Source organism: Phocoena sinus, chromosome 13 (assembly GCF_008692025.1).
Source record: "Phocoena sinus isolate mPhoSin1 chromosome 13, mPhoSin1.pri, whole genome shotgun sequence".
NCBI classification, from domain to species: Eukaryota; Metazoa; Chordata; class Mammalia; order Artiodactyla; family Phocoenidae; genus Phocoena; species Phocoena sinus.
This window is the reverse complement of record NC_045775.1, coordinates 31,450,113-31,468,913: the sequence shown is the minus strand read 5'-3', so window position 1 is coordinate 31,468,913 and position 18,801 is coordinate 31,450,113. Positions and strand designations below refer to the sequence as shown.

The 18,801-nt window shown below is 35.2% G+C and overlaps 1 protein-coding gene across 2 annotated transcripts in view; it reads left to right on the top strand.

Moving 5' to 3' along the window:
* The window catches only part of SOS1 (SOS Ras/Rac guanine nucleotide exchange factor 1), a 160,480-nt gene that overhangs the window by 101,368 nt on the left and 40,311 nt on the right, over positions 1 to 18,801 (top strand). For both annotated transcript variants that reach the window (XM_032652755.1, XM_032652754.1), the window contains exons 9-10: positions 16,482 to 16,609; positions 17,392 to 18,047. In XM_032652755.1, the coding sequence (XP_032508646.1) occupies positions 16,482 to 16,609; positions 17,392 to 18,047 (784 nt within the window). The remainder of the gene's footprint in view (positions 1 to 16,481; positions 16,610 to 17,391; positions 18,048 to 18,801) is intronic.

The window sequence follows — 18,801 nt, the reverse complement described above, 5'->3', positions numbered from 1 at the left end:
GTTTGGAAACAACCTTGTATTTATGCATCCAAGTCTCCGTTTTGGGACCTCAGCAGATTCAGGGACTTAGATAAGGAACCAGTGTGGGGATAATGCCAAAGTAATGGAGAAGATTAATCACCTAATTTTCGTAGCTTAAGTTTGCAACTGTGTCTGTAGAACTGCTTACTGTTACTTTAGAAGCAGTGAACTATAGTAATCCTAGTAAAAAATTCCCATTTGATTAAAATACTCAATTTAAAAAGCACCAAAAAGTAAAGGTTGTGCTTTTTCTCCCTTTTGTCCTATTATGCACTGAAATTAACTAGGGAAAAGGGAACCTTAGTCTGTATAAATTATAATTCAATAGTGTAGCTCCAGGTGATTTACTTTTAAATATCTTATGTATCTAATGATGTCTGCTTTGGATTATGGATAATATGTCCTAAAAAAACATCAAAATTTTTTCAAAAATTTTAAATAATGAATGAGATAATAAAGATATTCTATTTAATGAACTAACCCCATAAATACAAAATAAGACATGCATTAATACTATTATGATTTCTTTAGTTTTTAAAAGAATGTTTTATTAAAGAAAAATTCTATTATCATGATTTTGTTATGAAGCATGTATTATTAGAAATCAGATTTATAGTTTGCAGGAGTACATGAAGGCTCTCTACAATGAATCAATGAATGAACAGAAAGCCTGAATTTAGTAAACGGGAGGAACTCAGATTCTTACATTTTCCTTCCATTTTCCCAGGTCTCTCTACATTGTAGTAATTTGGAGTTCAGTTAGATTTGTTAAGTAGGAATGTTTGAAGTAGGAAAGGACTAAGGAAGTTAAAGGACTTGATCACCAGGCAGAATTATGGAGCTCTTAGCTCTCTGTTCTAGGCTGCAAACAGAATACCATTTATGGTCTTCGGTAATATAGGATGATTATTTTAAGAGGATAATCAAGAGGAAGCATTTGGTGTGTAAAATCATTCTTTATAAAAATTCCTTATGACAAATCATAACCTCAGAATGGGACATTTGCAAGCAAGTTTATTATATAGATCCCTTCCTCATAATGGAATCTGTAATAATGAGATTTTTACCTGAGACTACAATGAAATTCTGATGGATTAAAGGCCATATGAAACCTTGAAGCAGTCATTAATTAATAAGTAAGAACAAGAAGCTTTGATGAATTTTCAGAAGGCTATAAAACCTAACCATCTTAATAGTATAAGAGAAATTAATTATTTACTCCCCCAAGTATAAGCAATTAAATTTTTAAATATTATAAGTTACGGTAATAAAACTTCTTAAAATTAAATTAATTTATTTATTTTTGGCTGTGTTAGGTCTTCATTGCTGTGCGCAGGCTTTCTCTAGTTGTGGCGAGCGGGGGCTACTCTTCGTTGCCGTGTGCAGGCTTCTCATTGCGATGGCTCCTCTTGTTCAGAGCATGGGCTCTAGGCGCATGGGCTTCAGTAGTTGCAGCACGTGGGCTCAGTAGTTGTGTCTCATGGGCTCTAGAGCGCAGGCTCAGTAGTTGTGGCACTTGAGCTTAGTTGCTCCACGGCATGTGGGATCTTCCCGGACCAGGGCTCGAACCCATGTCCCCTGCATTGGCAGGCGGATTCTTAACTACTGCACCACCAGCAAAGTCCCCCAAATTTTTATTTTATAATTGCGTCAATCAGCAATTTAAAAGATTTCTACTGGTAAGCACATGTATTCCTAGTTCATATTACTGCCTAAATTTCATTGCAAAATTCAACAGTATATTGAGCAGGAAACTTTGCCCAATTAATTCTACAAATTGTCATCCCTCCTTTTTATTCTGCGTTCCCTCAGGACTAATGTACTGTTTGTATTTATTATCTTTAATTTGTATTTGTTGGTATGTTGCTTAAATAGTTTTATTGAGCAGTATTTCAAAGTGTATTCTATACAATGCTAGTCCCATAAGATACTCTAAATTAAAAGTTTGGGGGAAGGAATTCCCTGGCGGTCCAGTGGTTAGGATTCCATGCTCTCACTGCCGAGGGCCTGGCTTCAGTCCCTGGCCGGGGAACTAAGATCCCACAAGCCATGCAGTGCAGCCAAAAAGAAAAATATGTTTGGGAGAAATGTTCAGTGGTCAGATACGTTTGGGAAACACTGTATCCTTAATTATACTCCTAGAAATTTTCAGTGTACATTAGAATATTAAAGTCTTTGTGAAATTGTGAAATAAAGCAATCTAAAGCAATTAATTCCCAAATTAATTAGACCATGGAACCCTTTGAAACTGTAATGTATTTCTGGAGGTTACTTTGGGAACCTATCATAGAATTCCTCCATCAGAAGAACTGAAAGACCTTCTAACACTTAATGGTCTAAGATTTTTTCCAGTAACGTGATTCTCACTAACTAAATTTTTTTCCTCTGGGTATTGTCATAACTTCAAGTGCCAGTGTGGACTAGGTGATTCTGGACTCAACAGTGATTAAATAAAATCATCTCAGTGGGAAGCAGCAAAATGCTAAGATGTCAATAACAATTGGAAACTAACCATAATTTATCTATGGTATGGAGTGGCTTTTGAAAGACTAGATAGGACTGATTTTTTTTTCTGACTCTAGCCTGATAGCCTACTAGCTGAGTAGCCTGTAACAAGTCTCCTCACCTTTTGAGCTCTGTTTTTCTTATCTGTGAAATGCTCTTATCTCACTGGGTTTTTCTGTCAACCAAGAGAACGTATGTAAAAGTACTTCATATGCAGTAAAAAATATAAATACTGAGTATTGTCATTACTAGAAAATTTTCTTCTTGTCTTGCAGATATCTTAAACTAACATTTTACTACCTTCATCTTTCACCACTTCCCCACTTCTCCTGCCTGCCCAAATTTGTATTCCATTTCTTTGTTGATGAGCTCAGATCCCTTCACCAGAAGCCTCAGTACCATCTTTGATTCTTCTCAGTCCCTTATTAGCAGAACATCATGATTTGATTCCAGAAATGATTCTGGAATCCAGTCTATTCTCCTATTCCACTGACACGGCCTAGTCCAGACCCTCAGTATGTCTTTCCTGGGTTACTGTAGCAGTTTCCTATATGGTCTTTGTGTCTCATGGAACTCCCAGTTTGAAAAGTGCAGTTGGTACCCTGTGAAGTGGGACACAAAGTCTAAATTCTTTAGCCTCTCTCCAGCCTCACCTCTCAATACTTGATGTTACTTTCCTTATGCTTTAGCAATAAAAAATTTCCAAGCAGCTCTGGATATGTCAAATCTGTTCAGGATTCCATATCTTTCTTTTTTTCTATTTTCCTGGAATTTTGCTTCTATTTCTACCTTCCCGTTTCATCTGAAAAATTCCTGCTTGTCAAAGAGTTTGTTCAAATGTTGGTTCTCCATCAAGTTTCCCTTGGTTTCCTAGGCTGATCCTTTGACTAAGCTCCTTTATTCGCTTCGTACCTCTTTATAGAACATGTCCCATTTTTACTGTCTACCTTGTCATTAGACTGTATACTCCATAAAGAATGGAACTGAGCCCTATGTATATTTGAATTCTCATGCCTCGTAGTGTTTGGCACTTAAGACATTCCATAAATGCTTGTTAAAAAGTGAATAGCAAAAGTAAAGTAAGTTTTCCTTACAATTCCTATAAATGTTTTATATTTGTAGGAATAGTTTAACTGTAAATATAATAACATATATGTATATAATTACATATATATTGCATATATATACATAATATGTATATAATTACATTTATTTTGGAAACTTAGAATGCCTTCAACTTTACAAATTCAGAAAATAAAAGTTTAGTTATTAATAGTATGACTTTAATGCCACTGAAACTGGAAAAAAAGAAATACTTCTCCCCCTCCCCTGCCCCCCACCAGCAAGTTAGTTTGCAGTCAAGTCTTTGGAACCTTTGATTAATTTTTTTCACATTAAAGTTAATTTTTATGAAGTTAAAAAAAAAAAATAAACTTCCTTTGTGTCCTTTTGAAAACCTCATTGTTCCAGTAATTTGATTTTTCTATGTGAAGTTTAATTTGCTTTATTAAACCAATTTAGAGTTGTTTCTTGGGGCTAAGTAAATATGTTGGCCAGTATTTTGAAGGTTACCAAATCAGTACATTGTTCAGTTCATCAAAAATGTTAACTGTTTCTTTGTTCTTAGATATATTATTTTATCCTCTTACGGTATACTCAGACAAATGTTAGAAAAAAATCATCCAGGTTGATTTTGAGCCAGTCAGTTCCCTAGAAAATTACCTGTTCTCTTTCCAATATGCTGGGTACATATAACCTAGGGGAAAGTAAGTCTCCCTCAATTTAAAAAATCAGGTTCAAATCTATATTGTTATTTGTGCATTAGTGTGTTAGTTTCCGAGGGCTGCTAGAGCAAAGCACCACAGACTGAGTGGCTTAAAAACAACAGAAATTTATTCTTTCACAGTTCTGGAGACAAAAAGTCCAAAATTAGGGTGTTGGCAGGGCCATACTATAAAAAAGTCTCTAGGGAAGAATTCTTACTGCCTTTTCTTGGCCTCTGGTGTATCCCAGCAATCCTTGGCATCCCTTGGCTTATAAATGCCTTCACTTCAATCTTCGCCTCCATCTTCATATCACTTTCTTCATATCTTCATATTCTTCTCTGTTACCTCTGCATCCAAATCTCTTTCCTTTCTCGTAAAATGCCAAGTCAGTGGATATAGGACCCACCCTAATCCAATGTGACCTCATCTCAACTTGATTATATCTGCAAAGACCCAATGTTCTTTTTTTTTTTGAATTTATTTATTTTTGGCTGCATTGGATCTTTGTTGCTGCGCACGGGCTTTCTCCAATTGCGGCGAGTGGGGGCTACTCTTTGTTGTGGTGCGTGGACTTCTCATTGCGGTGGCTTCTCTTGTTGCGGAGCACGGGCTCTAGGCACATGGGCTTCAGTAGTTGTGGCTCGCGGGCTCAGTAGTTGTGGCTCACAGGCTCTAGAGCACAGGCTCAGTAGTTGTGGTGCATGGGCTTAGTTGCTCCACGGCATGTGGGATCCTCCCGGACCAGGGCTCAAACCCGTGTCCCCTGCATTGGCAGGCAGACTCTTAACCACTGCGCCACCAGGGAAACCCAAGACCCAATTTTCAAATAAGATTATGTTCACAGGTACCATGTGTAGAACTTTTTGGGGGAACACAATTCAACCCATTACAGTTAGTTTTTGGTATACTATAAAAATTAAATTCATTTTTGTTTTTCTGATTCTCCAGTGTATATTGGCTTTCTTAAACCCATAAAAATATATTTTTTGCATGGGCCAATTAATCATTTCCTCCTGATCTTAGATTTTAACATTTAATTTCAGTCCAGCAAAAATCTAGTGAAAAGCCAACAATTGCAGTATTTTTCAAACAGATGGATTATAAGCAGCTAATAACTCAATGGGAATTCAAAATTACTAACCATCTTCTGAATAAGACTAAATGTACATAACTGAGGTTGGGGTTATCATGTATGCTTTCCCTTAAATGGAAAAATAATAGAAAATTTAACACTTAAAACCTCCATACCTGTCTTAGGTTTCATTGGTAATAAAAAGTACAAGATTAGGAAAATAATTGAGAGAAACATGTCCAGGTTTAATTTTAACACATCACAACAACCCTCAGTTTTTAGGTAAGATTATTAAATTAAGAACCAATGGAATAGTAAATATTTTAGTGGATGTTAATTTGTTATAACATTGCAGTGCTTGTCTTGATCACATGCTTTACTTTAGAAAATAAGAGACACTAAAGACTTTAATCTGAATGTTCACATGGTTAGATATTTGCTATATGTTAAAATTTAACATTAAATTTTCTAATATTCCTAGATTTTTGTGTACTGACTGACTCGAAGAATAGTCCTTAACATTTCCCCTTAGCATCATAAATATTGCCAAAATTGTAGCCACAAATGCTTAAGTACAGAACTGTGGGAAAGGGTTACGGATAAGAACTTAGAACTGAATGGTGCAGTGGGTGGGAAACTTAGGCTCAAGAACTGAGAAATGTTAAAAGTAGGAGACATTTTTCCTCCCAGAGTAGTTTTTTTTTTTCAGTATATAAAACAAATTGGTAAAGGCAAACATAAATTGTGCTACATCATTCACTTTAAACACCCACTAATGGCCTTCACATAGTGCACCAGAAACTCTTGTAAAGAAATATGCTCTGCAGACCCCTACTACAGGTATCTTGTATGCATTTGTTAATGGCTTTGGTTTGTTGCTTTTTCAGTTTGGGAGCTGGACAAGTATCAAACATCTTCTACTCTAGATAATGTTTTATCTACTTTTTTCATGTTCTGCATCTGGTTTAATTGCTGTATGCTTCAGACCATTTTTTTATACTGCCCATAAGCTGATGCTTAATACCAGCAATAAGAGGAGATTTAGAAAACATAGCTTCTCTCTGAGTATCATAAAAATAAGTCCAGAAGAGGTCTGTCTAGCTTCCATTCCTTTGAACTAGCTTTCTAAATTTAGAAATTCTTTTCCAGAAACCATGGGCTCAAAGCAGTGAGCTAAGTAGTATCATATCTGACCACAGATGTTGAATGCCTAAAGTTAAACATAGAATAGTATAATTCAGGAGCCCTTATAAACAAATAGCTGACTAATATATTACTCCAGCGTTAAAATTTTAAATCAACTAAACTGCTTTGAGGAACATTCATAGTTTTGGTGATTTTTTTTCTCTTATAAGAAAAGAGAGATGGTTTTGAAAGGTATTTTATTCCATAAATGAGATTATCCTAACATTTTTTTAGGGTTGATTGCCTGTTTAAAGTTTCAAACTCGTTTCACCTTTCAGATTTTAACTTGCTTTTACATTACTGCATTTTCTGCCATTTTTCTCTCATTTCCTCTTTCTGGAACTCCAATTACATGTATGTAGAACTACTTTATGTTGTCCCACAGATCTCTGAGACTGTTCATTTTTCTTAAATCTTTGTTCTTCAGAGTGGTAATTTCTATTGATCTGTCAATAGAATTGTTAGTTACTATACTTACTCTAGAATTTCCATTTAGATTTTGTTTTATAGTTTCCAGAGACTCCCTATCTGTCCACTCAATAAGACCATGTTTTCCTTTGATTTTTTGAATATGATCACAAAAGCTACTTTGAAGTCTTTCCTAAACCCGCATCTGGGCCGCTTGGAGTCAGTTTCTATTAACTGGGTTTTTATCCTCGAATATGGGTCACATTTTCCCAGTTTTTTTTTGCTAGTTAACAACTCTGGATTCTGTTGTGTTGAGGATTTCTGTGGTTCCCTTTGTGGGTTTTGGTTTTCGTTTTGTTTTGGATTGTTGGGTTTTTATTCTAGTAGTAGACAGTTAACTTTTCTGGACTCAACTGCAAATTTGTCTCTTCTGTGTTGTGCAGCAGCTAATATCTCTGTATCACTTTTTAGGATTTCCATACGCTGCTTTTTTAGCTTGACTCTTTACTGTCTTCCTTACACATGTATGATTTGACAGACTAAATGTTTGGGCAGAGATAGTGTTCAAATTTGGGGACACAGTTTCTGGTTCCCTTACACCTGGAGATTCCCCCTTAATTTCCAGCCACTCTGCCAGCCTCAGACTCTATTCCCTGGCACCTTAAACCAGTAAGTCTTCAGCTTTCTGCTCTCTGAGCTATGTACAGTTGGGGAATAAACTCAGTTTAAGAAAAGCAGAACCTATCCATTATAGCTCTGTCTTTCAATAGTAGATTCCTCTTTGGTCTCTGCCTACTTTTTTGCTAGACTCCCTGGGGTCTTTTCATACATGAAGAGTTTAGGAGTCAACCAGGCATTTAGTTAGAGTTTATTCTTAGATTTTGTGTCTCAACCCTTCTGCAATTCATTCACTTCCAGATTTCCCCCTTCAGTTTCCTTTTAAATTCTGCTCTCTTTCATCTCTAGTGTGTGAAGCTCCTCTTCTCCTCTCCTTCTTCCTCACTGTCATCATGGGAGGTTGGAGAAAGCCCTAATCCCACAAGTGTACAGTTTCTAGTTGCAGCTTTTCAAGAGCAATAGTATTTCTGGCTTATGCTTTCTTTCAGATTTTTTCCAGTGCCTGTAAATATTTTTAATCTCTTGTTTAGATTGAATAATTGTTATCTACAGAGGGTTTTCAAGACTTCTTCACTTCACCACCATTACTGGAAGTTCTTGCATTTTTATAGCTCTTCTTTTTTATTTTTTTTATTTTTTTTATTTTAGCGGTACTTGGGCCTCTCACTGCCGCAACCCCTCCCGTTGCGGAGCACAGGCTCCGGACACGCAGGCCCAGCGGCCATGGCCCACGGGCCCAGCCGCTCCAAGGCATGTGGCATCCTCCCGGACCGGGGCACGAACCCGTGTCCCCTGCATCGGCAGGCGGACTCTCAACCACTGCGCCACCAGGGAAGCCCTATAGCTCTTCTTCAGTATTTGTTATGGCTTTGCTGTCTGTAACAATGGGAAGGGGGTACAGTGAAGGGCTGCAACTTGTATTCCACAAGTAGGCAAGAGAGCTGCTAATGTTAGAAAATGTATTCTAATAGATTTAAAGATATGAGTAGCTGGATCCTGTTTAAAATACAGTTTGAATATTGGGCATGTTTTAAAATCGGTTGCATTGATTATTTTTTTAATTGCTTTATTTGTTCTTAGATCATCCTTTATCTTTTTCCTCACCTAGATGACATGCTTGAGCTTAAAATATTCCCATACAGAAACAGTACACAAATTTAATCCAATTAGCAGGAACTCTAAAAACGTTTTACAATTATCTAGGATTGTTACAATCTGAAAACATAATAGTGATACTTAGAAACATATTTCCCTGTTTTACTTTTTTTGCTGTTGTGTTATGACTTCTTCATCAAATAAACATTGTGGTATTCAATTTTTTTCCCCCTTTCTTAGCTGGAAATTCACCAAACTCTCTCCTTTTCTTTAAAAAGCTAAAAATAAAAATAAATTTGGCCTTACTGTAAAAAAGTGATTCTAAGTCACAATGAAAGGAGCTTGGTAACGTTATTCACCAGCATTTTGGCCTTCCAGTTATAGCGCAGTTTCTTTCTTCTTTTTTTAAGGTGTAAGATCTTTTCTTTCATTAAGTGCTTCTCTATTTTAAAAAGTTTTCAGGGACTTCCCTGGTGGTCCAGTGGTTAAGACTTTGCCTTCCACTGCAGGGGGTGCAGTTTCGATCCCCGGTCAGGGAGCTAAGATCCCACATGCCTTGCAGCCAAAAAAAACCAAAACAAAACAGAAGCAATACTATAACAAATTCAATAAAGACTTTTAAAAATGGTCCATATTTTTAAAAATCTTAAAAAAATAAAAGTTTTCAAGGGCTTCCCTGGTGGCGCAGTGGTTGAGAGTCCGCCTGCCGATGCAGGGGACGCGGGTTCGTGCCCCGGTCCGGGAAGATCCCACGTGCCATGGAGCGGCTGGGCCCGTGAGCCATGGCCGCTGAGCCTGCGCGTCCGGAGCCTGTGCTCCGCAACGGGAGAGGCCACAACAGTGAGAGGCCCACGTACCGAAAAAAAAAAATAATAATAAAAAAACAAAATAAAAGTTTTCAGAATTTCTAATACTCTAATATTTAACTGGTAATAGATAATAGTAAATAATACTTTTATCATTATCTGTCTCTATCATTTTTTTTTTCATAAATTTATTTATTTATTTTTTAATTTTTGGCTGCATTGGGTCTTCGTTGCCGTGTGTGGGCTTTCTCTATTTGCGGCGAGCGGGGGCTACTCTTCATTGCGGTGCACAGGCTTCTCACTGCGGTGGCTTCTCTTGTTGCAGAGACGGGTTCTAGGTGCACAGGCTTCAGTAGTTGTGGCACGCAGGCTCAGTAGTTGTGGCTTGTGGGGTCTTCCCAGACCAGGGCTCGAACCCATGTCCCCTGCATTGGCAGGCAGATTCTTAACCACTGCACCACCAGGAAAGCCCCTGTCTGTATCATTCTTTTGATCATATATACTGAAAAACTTTTTCATAGACAGTTTTAATTCCTATTATATATATTTAAATGTTTATATTAATTGCAATTTTCCACCTGTCTGGATAGCAAAGAAAGACAAAAGAGATTAAATCCAATTTAGCAAAATCTTAAAAACTACCAAATATGGATGAAGTATATGAGTATTCATCATTTTATTCTCTCTACTTTTAAGTATTTTGTCAATTTTTATAATAAAAATTATAAATACCCATTTTAATTAATTTAAGAAACCCCAAATAAAACTATATAAAATAACTGTAAGCTTCAGCTAGTATTAAAAAATAAACTAATAAACTATAAACTGCAGCTAGTATTAAAAAAATTTTTTTTTAATTACAAACTTTAAACTCACTGAATCAACAGTATTTTTTGTTTTCCCTTCTCTTTGTCAAATCTTTTTAAAATTAATATTTGAAATCTCAATAGATAAAGTATGATGCCATTTACTTTTTAAAACCATAAAATCTTGTCATATGATTTCTTTGGTAATTGCACATTTCAGACTAGAAATTGAACTTACCATCAGTCTGATTGCTAAAACCATTAAAAGCCCATTTTAAGAGAGAAGATAGGTACAGTATACAGAAAGTTGAAGAGCAGATATTTAGCTAAAAGCATTAAATTATTTTTTTTAAAACAGCTTTATTGAGATATAATTTACATGCCACAGTGTTCTCTATTAAAATATACTTTTTTTGTTTGTTTTCAAATTATTTCCGCTCACAAGTACCTGTAGGGGAGAAAGTTTTTTCCTCAACCCTCTTAGAGTCTCTGGCTGGGTCTGAAAAGGAAACTGACAAAGATTAACAGGAGAAAAGCATACAGATTTATTTAATGTAAGTTTTACATGACACAGGAACCTTGGCATATTGAGTATTTTAAACTGAAGGAACTTGACAAAACAGAACCAGGGAGGTCACTGACCTTCTCCTTCCCTCCTGCTGTTTTCTCAAACTCCTTCAACTTAAAATATTCAGTATGCCAAGGTGCCAAATTGGGGAGTAGTGTGTCCTGAACCTTATCACACCCTTCTCCTCCCCCACTCCCATCCTATCATTTACTCATGAAGTTTATCTAGAAAAGCAGTGACCCCTTTGCTATCAGGTAAGAAACCTGTCACACCCAAGGTTACTTTTAGCAGCATGAAGAAAATCAGGAATTTTGCTGGTCTCAATAGGATTAAAGAGATTCAATGAAGAGAGGGGTATGAAAAAGGAAATGGGGAAATGTAGACTGTTTACTGTCCAACTATCTTTTGAACTACTCTGCTTCTTTATTGTGTAAACAAACCAAGTTCACTTTCTTGAAAACTCCTTATCTTTCCCAGCAAAACTATTCTTTCTGCACTCATTCACTCAGTGAAGTGGTCCTACTATCCATCTGGTTACTCAGAATAGAAACCTGGAAGTCCTCAACTCTTCTCTGTCATTCTCCACATCACGTCCACTTCGTCACCAAGTAAGTCCTTTTCATTCGTGAAAAGGATCTTCTTTGGGATTCATCTTCTGTTCATTTCCTCTCAGTACTCTATGAGGGCCATGATCATCTCATCTCCCTTCAGTCTTGCCTTTCCCATCCTCACCCCCCACATTTGCTGTTTCCTGGGTAACGAAACCAAAGCCATTTTTCTGAAATGCAAATTTGATCTCATTAGTCATTAGCTTAACACCCTTAATGGCTCCGCATTGACCCAGGTTGATGTTCAAGTTCCTAATAAGGCTTGCAGCCCTGACTTGGTCCCTGTTGACTTCTCCAACATCTTAACTCCTCACCTCTCCCCACCCCCATCCTTCCCAGCCACCAGCTACTCTTCCGCCCGGTTCTCTCAGCCTTGGTCCTGAATAACTCTTTGATTACACATGCTGTTTCTTCTTCCTAATACATTTTTTGTACCTCTGTTTCCCCATAGCTAAACCATTCTTATCCTTCGAACCTTATAGTCATTTCCTTCTGGAAGCCTTCCTTGCTATCATCTCTCCCTTTATTAAGTCAGGGGCCCTTGCTGTGTATTTCCAGAGTACCCTGTATTTTCCCCATTATAGCACTTTGTCATTCATCTTCTCTTTTACACTCTAAGCTCTAACAGCAGTGACCAGATTTGGCTTGCTCACTGTCATATTTTCATTACTTAGAAATAATGGATGGTTAATTAAATGTTTGTTAAATTAATTCTGATTGGAACTTCACTGGCTTCCCCTGTAGATCTGCCCTTTTGAGTTTCATTCAGCTACTATTAATATTCTAAATAGTTTCTAAAAGTGTACAAAAGACCATTTAATTATCTCAATAAAACTTGTGACTTTCCTCAAAAACTTAGAGAATTTTGCTTTTATTTCCTAATAGTGAACTGTAAGTCAGGTTATAATTTATATTTTAAGATTTCACTTTTATATTTTCAACCATTGGCTAATTTAATAAAGATATTGTTTCATTTAAGTTACAATTATGGATTATTTATAGTGTTATACTATTTATTTCATGTATTATATACCACCTTGGTAATGGTCATCTCCTTGCTTGTCTTGGGGGGAAAATAAGGGTTAAGTAAAAGAAGATCGAATTCTGTTAATATCATTAACATCACATACTGGCTGAAATTTTATACATTTTAGGAGAATTATCTGCATATATGAAATCACTTTAACTCAAAAAATAACATTTGGGGGAAAGGAAGGAACTAGTTATGAAATTTACTTCATGATTCCTATCTTTGCTTGTGTTCTCACATTTTGTGATGAACTCATGTACACAATATTTAAGATAAAGATAAATCTTTATTTTTATGTTCCAGATCTTAGACAATTATAGTGTATATTTCTTTAAAAAAATTTTTTTTATTGAAGTCAGTTGATTTACAATATTGTGTAACTTTCAGGTGTTCAGCACAGCAATTTAGTTATACTATGTTTCTTGATTATATATTTTGTCATCCTTGTGCATTGCAATTTATCTATTTGAATGGAATAGGTTTTATTTGGTGAATATTTTCTAAACAAGTATTTCAAGTCATTTCAGTTCTTTGGGTAGTATATTGAAAAGGACTGAGAGTTGGGAATCCTGGGTTCTGGTCCTGCCTGCCTCCATCATCAAGTATAGCAGTTCCTTTATTCTATAGTATTTCTTGTTGGAGAAAACTAATTTCTAGAAATAAAAACATATGGATTCAAGTTTGTTTTTAAAGAGAGGAGCCATTATATGTTTGTGAATTAGTTGAACTTACATAAATTGCATCAGGTACAACACTTTATTTTTTTATGTGTAAACCAATCTTGAGTTTTATTTGTCTCCTATCTTTTTCCAGTTTAACGCTTCTTAAATTTAATACTATTTATCTCTCAGGGTTTCCTTTGGGCATGCGATATACCATATTGACTACTGCCCCTTCTACTTATTTCGAAAGGACCCTCCCCCAAAAAAACAAAAAATTACTGGTAAAAGTGGCTCCTTTCTTTAGAAAATGTGAATTTTATCATCTCTATAGATCGTATGATTTACCATTGTGCTTTAGAATATGATGCTCTGGGTAAGTTTAAATACATTCTCATATACGGCAATGTAATATCAGGACTTGATAATTTTTTAAACTATTTAGTAAACAGCATTTGTAAAATTAAATTGTTGCTGTTACATAGTGTTATTAAATAGGCACCCATGAAAAGCATGGTATTGAATATCACTTTGGTAACAAGAGGATGCTGCTTTGTGGAGTCTCATTTACATACTAATTGCGATTGCTTTGTTTCTGTAGCAACAATAAGCCACCCCTTTGATGGTGGTTAGCTTGAATTATTCTGCACCAATGCCCTGTTTAAATCAGCTATGTTAAGTAAAAGAAGCAAAGAATGCTTATAAGGAAGGTCATTTATTACATTGAAATTTGTTTTAGATGCTTGACTAATGCTGTGAAGGTAAATATTACATTTAAAAATTATTTCATCAGTAAAGTTTTATGGTTTTTAAAACAGACTTTGGGGTTTGTGCTTTTAAAATATATTAAAAATATTTTTGAGATACCAGTATATTCTGTATGTGAAATGCTATAGTTAATGATAGATAAATGACCCAGAAACTTGAAACATCTTTAGAATAGAAAATCAAATGCATGTCTAAATGGATTTGTTACTTTCAGAGTTCTTTTTATGTGTTAGAATTGTGTTTTGTATGACTTTAGGTATGTTTGCCTGAATTAATAATATTAAAAATATCAAAGGATAGAATGTAAAGGACTCAATAATATTCTGTTGTTAGTGTCAACGCTTTTTTTTTTTTGCTTTGTATCATATTGACTTAAATATTGAGTGATTAAATTCTGAAAAAACTCAGTGAAGTAGTTTACTCTTTAGTGGTACTTTTATTAAACCATCTAGAATTTTGCACTTTCTTACTGAATATTGCTTTCAGTGTTAGATTGTCTGCTGCCTTTGAAGCCTAAACTTGATAAAGTTTATGGTAATATTTTATTTGTCTCCAAAAATTCTGCCATATGAGAGGTAAATAGTTTAGAATCATAGAGATGGAAGATACTTTTAGAGATTACCCAGAGTCCAGCCTTCAGCCTACCATTAACATCCGTTAACTAAAAACCTAGTATCTTTCTTTATGAACACTTGGCCATTGGCTTTCTTTAATCTGGCTGGCCATGGTGAAGAGAAATACTATGAGTAAAAGGTATTTGCATATTTTTTGTAAGGTAGCTATTTTTAAGTCTCTTATCCTTTAGCAACTGTCTCCCTCCCCCAACCCTTTTTTGTTGGAAATTATGTGAATAGATTTTTGTTTTATTTAATACAAATGAGACTGAATATTTTTCTAAAGAGTACAGATTATGCCTCAGTGAGTTTTAAATAATGGATATAAGAAATCTGAATAATAAAACCTGATTGTTAAATAGATATTACAATATATTATTACTTCTGGAATATTTGAGCATTAAGATATTTTAAGCAAATTATTTTTATAAAAATTGTCTGGAGCATTGAGTAAGAATATGTTTACTTTTCATAGGTCATCAGTACACACACGTGTGTGTGTGTATGTGTGTGCGTGTGTGTGTATGTGTGTATAACCTGTATCAGTTGAAGCAAAAAAGGAATTTATCGTTAATCTTTAAGAGATACCTCTCCAAGAACAAAGTTCTTGAAGCACTAATGAATAATGAAGCTCTTTGAAAAGTAAACCTTTGTAAATTACTATTTTTTATGGTTTTATTTCTCAAGTCTTTTTCCTTTATGACCGAAAGTAAGTGTTCTTAAATGTTGCATGAAAGCTCTATTAATAAACGTCATTTCTTAACTTTTCCTTTTTGGTGGCCACAAAGAGATTTATAAGGTTACTGAATTATTGTCACTTACTGTCACTCATACCTCAGTTAACTGCTTGCTTGAATTACCGCCACCTAGTTGCATTGATGATAAGTAGTTATTGATGACTCAATTCTTATTAAGTACAGACTTTCTGTCTGGCACATGTGGCATCTTTAGCCACTAATTGAAAATGTGCTTGAGTTTCACTAACATGTATATTCCTAGTTTTACTCAAAATCTTAACATGTGAATACTGACAAAGTTCTTCATGATACCAATGTTAATTCTGTAGTAGAACTACAAAGGAAAGCAACTTGCACCTATATTGTATGTTACCATTTACAAAGTCCTTTCATTTTTAGTAACAACCCCACAAAATAGGCAAAAAGTGCTTTCATTTTTAATAACAATCCCATAAAATAGGCAAAGCAGGCGTTTTATAAGCCTCATTTGACAGATAGGAAAAGGGGGGCTCATAAGTCAAGTAATTTGCCCCAAGGTCACACAGAAAGTAGAGTCAAATTTTGATCTTAGGTTTTGTGTCTTCAACTTCCTCTCCACTATATTGCATCCTTCTCTGTATATTTATCTTCCTCGGCATACCATTGCTTACAACCGTAATGTGGGAATCAGAAATCTAAGACCAAATTACACACTTCAAAAAAATCTCATCTGTGTGTCTACTGTGGTGCCAAGACCTATGATAGTAAAAAGATAATTTATGTCCCTCATTTCCTTTCAGTAATATTTATCTGAGAAGCTGTACATTACTGCCTGTCAGAAGGTGTGATATCTGTTAACACTGTTTCTACATTTTTTGTTTTTTTTTAATGTAGAAAACTTGGTTGCATGTTGATATGGATAGTAATACAAAGGAAGAAAAAGACTTCTAAAAAGAATAATAGGGGCTTCCCTGGCGGTCCAGTGGTTAAGTCTCCACACTCCCAATGCAGGGGGCCCGGGTTTGATCCCTGGTCGGGGGACTAAGATCCCGCATGCACGCCTGGCACAGCCAAATAAATAAATAAAATATATTTTATGACAGGTTTAAAATTTTTATTTATTGTGGTAGAAAGGGTTAATCAATGTTATCTTTATCCTTAAATAAAAATGGGATTATTATTTTTGGGGGCCAGAAATGTTCTGCTAATTCAGATTTGTCACTTTTTACTTTGCAGCAGTTAGAAGAAAAGAGTGAAGATCAAGAAGACAAGGAATGTTTGAAACAAGCAATAACAGCTTTGCTTAATGTTCAGAGTGGTATGGAAAAAATATGCTCTAAAAGTCTTGCAAAACGAAGACTGAGGTGAATATTTTCACTTTTTTTATAATCCTCCTTTTCACCCTGAATATTGTGGTATAAATTCAGGGATCCCAGTTCCCTCCTCAAGTAAACAATGAAGAAAATACTTTTAGTGACAAGCTTGGTCTTTCAGAGGAAGTGACATCAAAGCCAAGAGAATTTGTTATTGTTTGAAAAACCTTTCATATTTGTGCATTTTCCTTGCATACTCCCAGACAAGACCTCCTGAGAGTCAACTGGTAAGCTAAAGGAGAGATAGAGCAAAATGTATTGGGTAGATTTATGTCAACATCATTGTTCTGTCAAAGTAAAATTAGTAGTGTCTTTTATTTTAGGGATTATGTAACTCAAGGCATTAATTCAGATAATATGCTTCCAGTTTCCTAATTATAATATATACGTGGTTTTTAACTTTAGGTATTATCTACTTAGGCATTTCTAGATAAATTTTTTAATCTTCTTTTTTCACTATATTGGGCTACTTTTTAATACTTGTCATTCTAAATATTTCATAGCCATGGTAGAAATAATCATTCTGTAGCTAAATTTATAGGGTAGAATTTTGTCAATAGTCAGTTGTTCTTTTTAGAGCACTAAAAAATGTCTCCACTGTGTTGCTTTAGTTTCCAAAACTGTGCAATTTTGTAACACTAATATATTTGGAGAAATAGTGAAAACCTTCTCAGTGCAACTTTTTAAAATATACTTTTGCACTGTCATTTATTTACATGAATTGTAGATTTCCTGTCATCTTTGTACTAACCATGTTTTTTCCTTTATCCTAGTGAATCTGCATGTCGGTTTTATAGTCAGCAAATGAAGGGGAAACAACTAGCAATCAAGAAAATGAACGAGATTCAGAAGAATATTGATGGTTGGGAGGGAAAAGACATTGGGCAGTGTTGCAATGAGTTTATAATGGAAGGAACTCTTACACGTGTAGGAGCCAAACACGAGAGACACATATTTCTCTTTGATGGCTTAATGATTTGCTGTAAATCAAATCATGGGCAGCCAAGACTTCCTGGTGCTAGCAATGCAGAGTATCGTCTTAAAGAAAAGTTTTTTATGAGAAAGGTACAAATTAATGACAAAGATGACACCAATGAGTACAAGCATGCTTTTGAGATAATTTTAAAAGATGAAAATAGCGTCATATTTTCTGCCAAGTCAGCTGAAGAGAAAAACAATTGGATGGCAGCATTGATATCTTTACAGTACCGGAGTACACTGGAAAGGATGCTTGATGTGACAATGCTACAGGAAGAAAAGGAGGAGCAGATGAGGCTCCCTAGTGCTGATGTTTATAGATTTGCAGAGCCTGACTCTGAAGAAAATATCATATTTGAAGAAAACGTGCAGCCCAAAGCTGGAATTCCAATTATCAAAGCAGGAACTGTTATTAAACTTATAGAGAGGCTCACATACCATATGTACGCAGGTAAGAAGTATGAACTTGCCTGTCACTTTTATTCTCCTGCTTCAAGCTGATTTTTCTTTGCTGCACAGGTCATTATGCCTAAAATAGAAAGCAAACTGACAGCAAAAGACCTCCGCATTATCAGAGTTGATTTTCCTTTGACTAAAAATACCGTCACTTTATATTTCTTTGAAATTTTATAATCTTTCTACCACATTTACATATGTTACTTTTAACTTTGCAACCAGAGTTATAAATAAAGTTACTGGGCTAAATTTACCCAGTTAGACAGTGGCAGAAACAAGACTAAAAGTAGTGATAAATCAATCATCATTAGGGTCTAAAAATCTTTTTACTCCTTTACCTCTTTTTTTTTCTTTCTTTTTCATTACTGAGATTATAAAATCAGTAAAAATTCTAATTGATATCCATTACCAAAATTGTGCTGGTAGTACATTATATATACAGCATTGCTTTTTCTTAATTTCCATTCCTAAAATTTATTAAATTTAGCAATCCTGGGAGTCATTTAAGTTTTCAGTATTTTTTGCTTTTTACAACTGATGTTATTTAGAGAACAGTTTCAGCTTAGCAGCGCAATTTTTAGAGACAAACATAGGTGTTTGGAGGATTCCTAGGGGGTTGAGACATGTTTGTCTTTAAATGGGCTGCATCAAATATCGTGTTTGAGAGTAAGGAACAAATATAATGATCGATTTTTTTTTAAGTAATTTTATTTCTTCTAATAAAGTAACATGATAATCCAGTGTTCTTC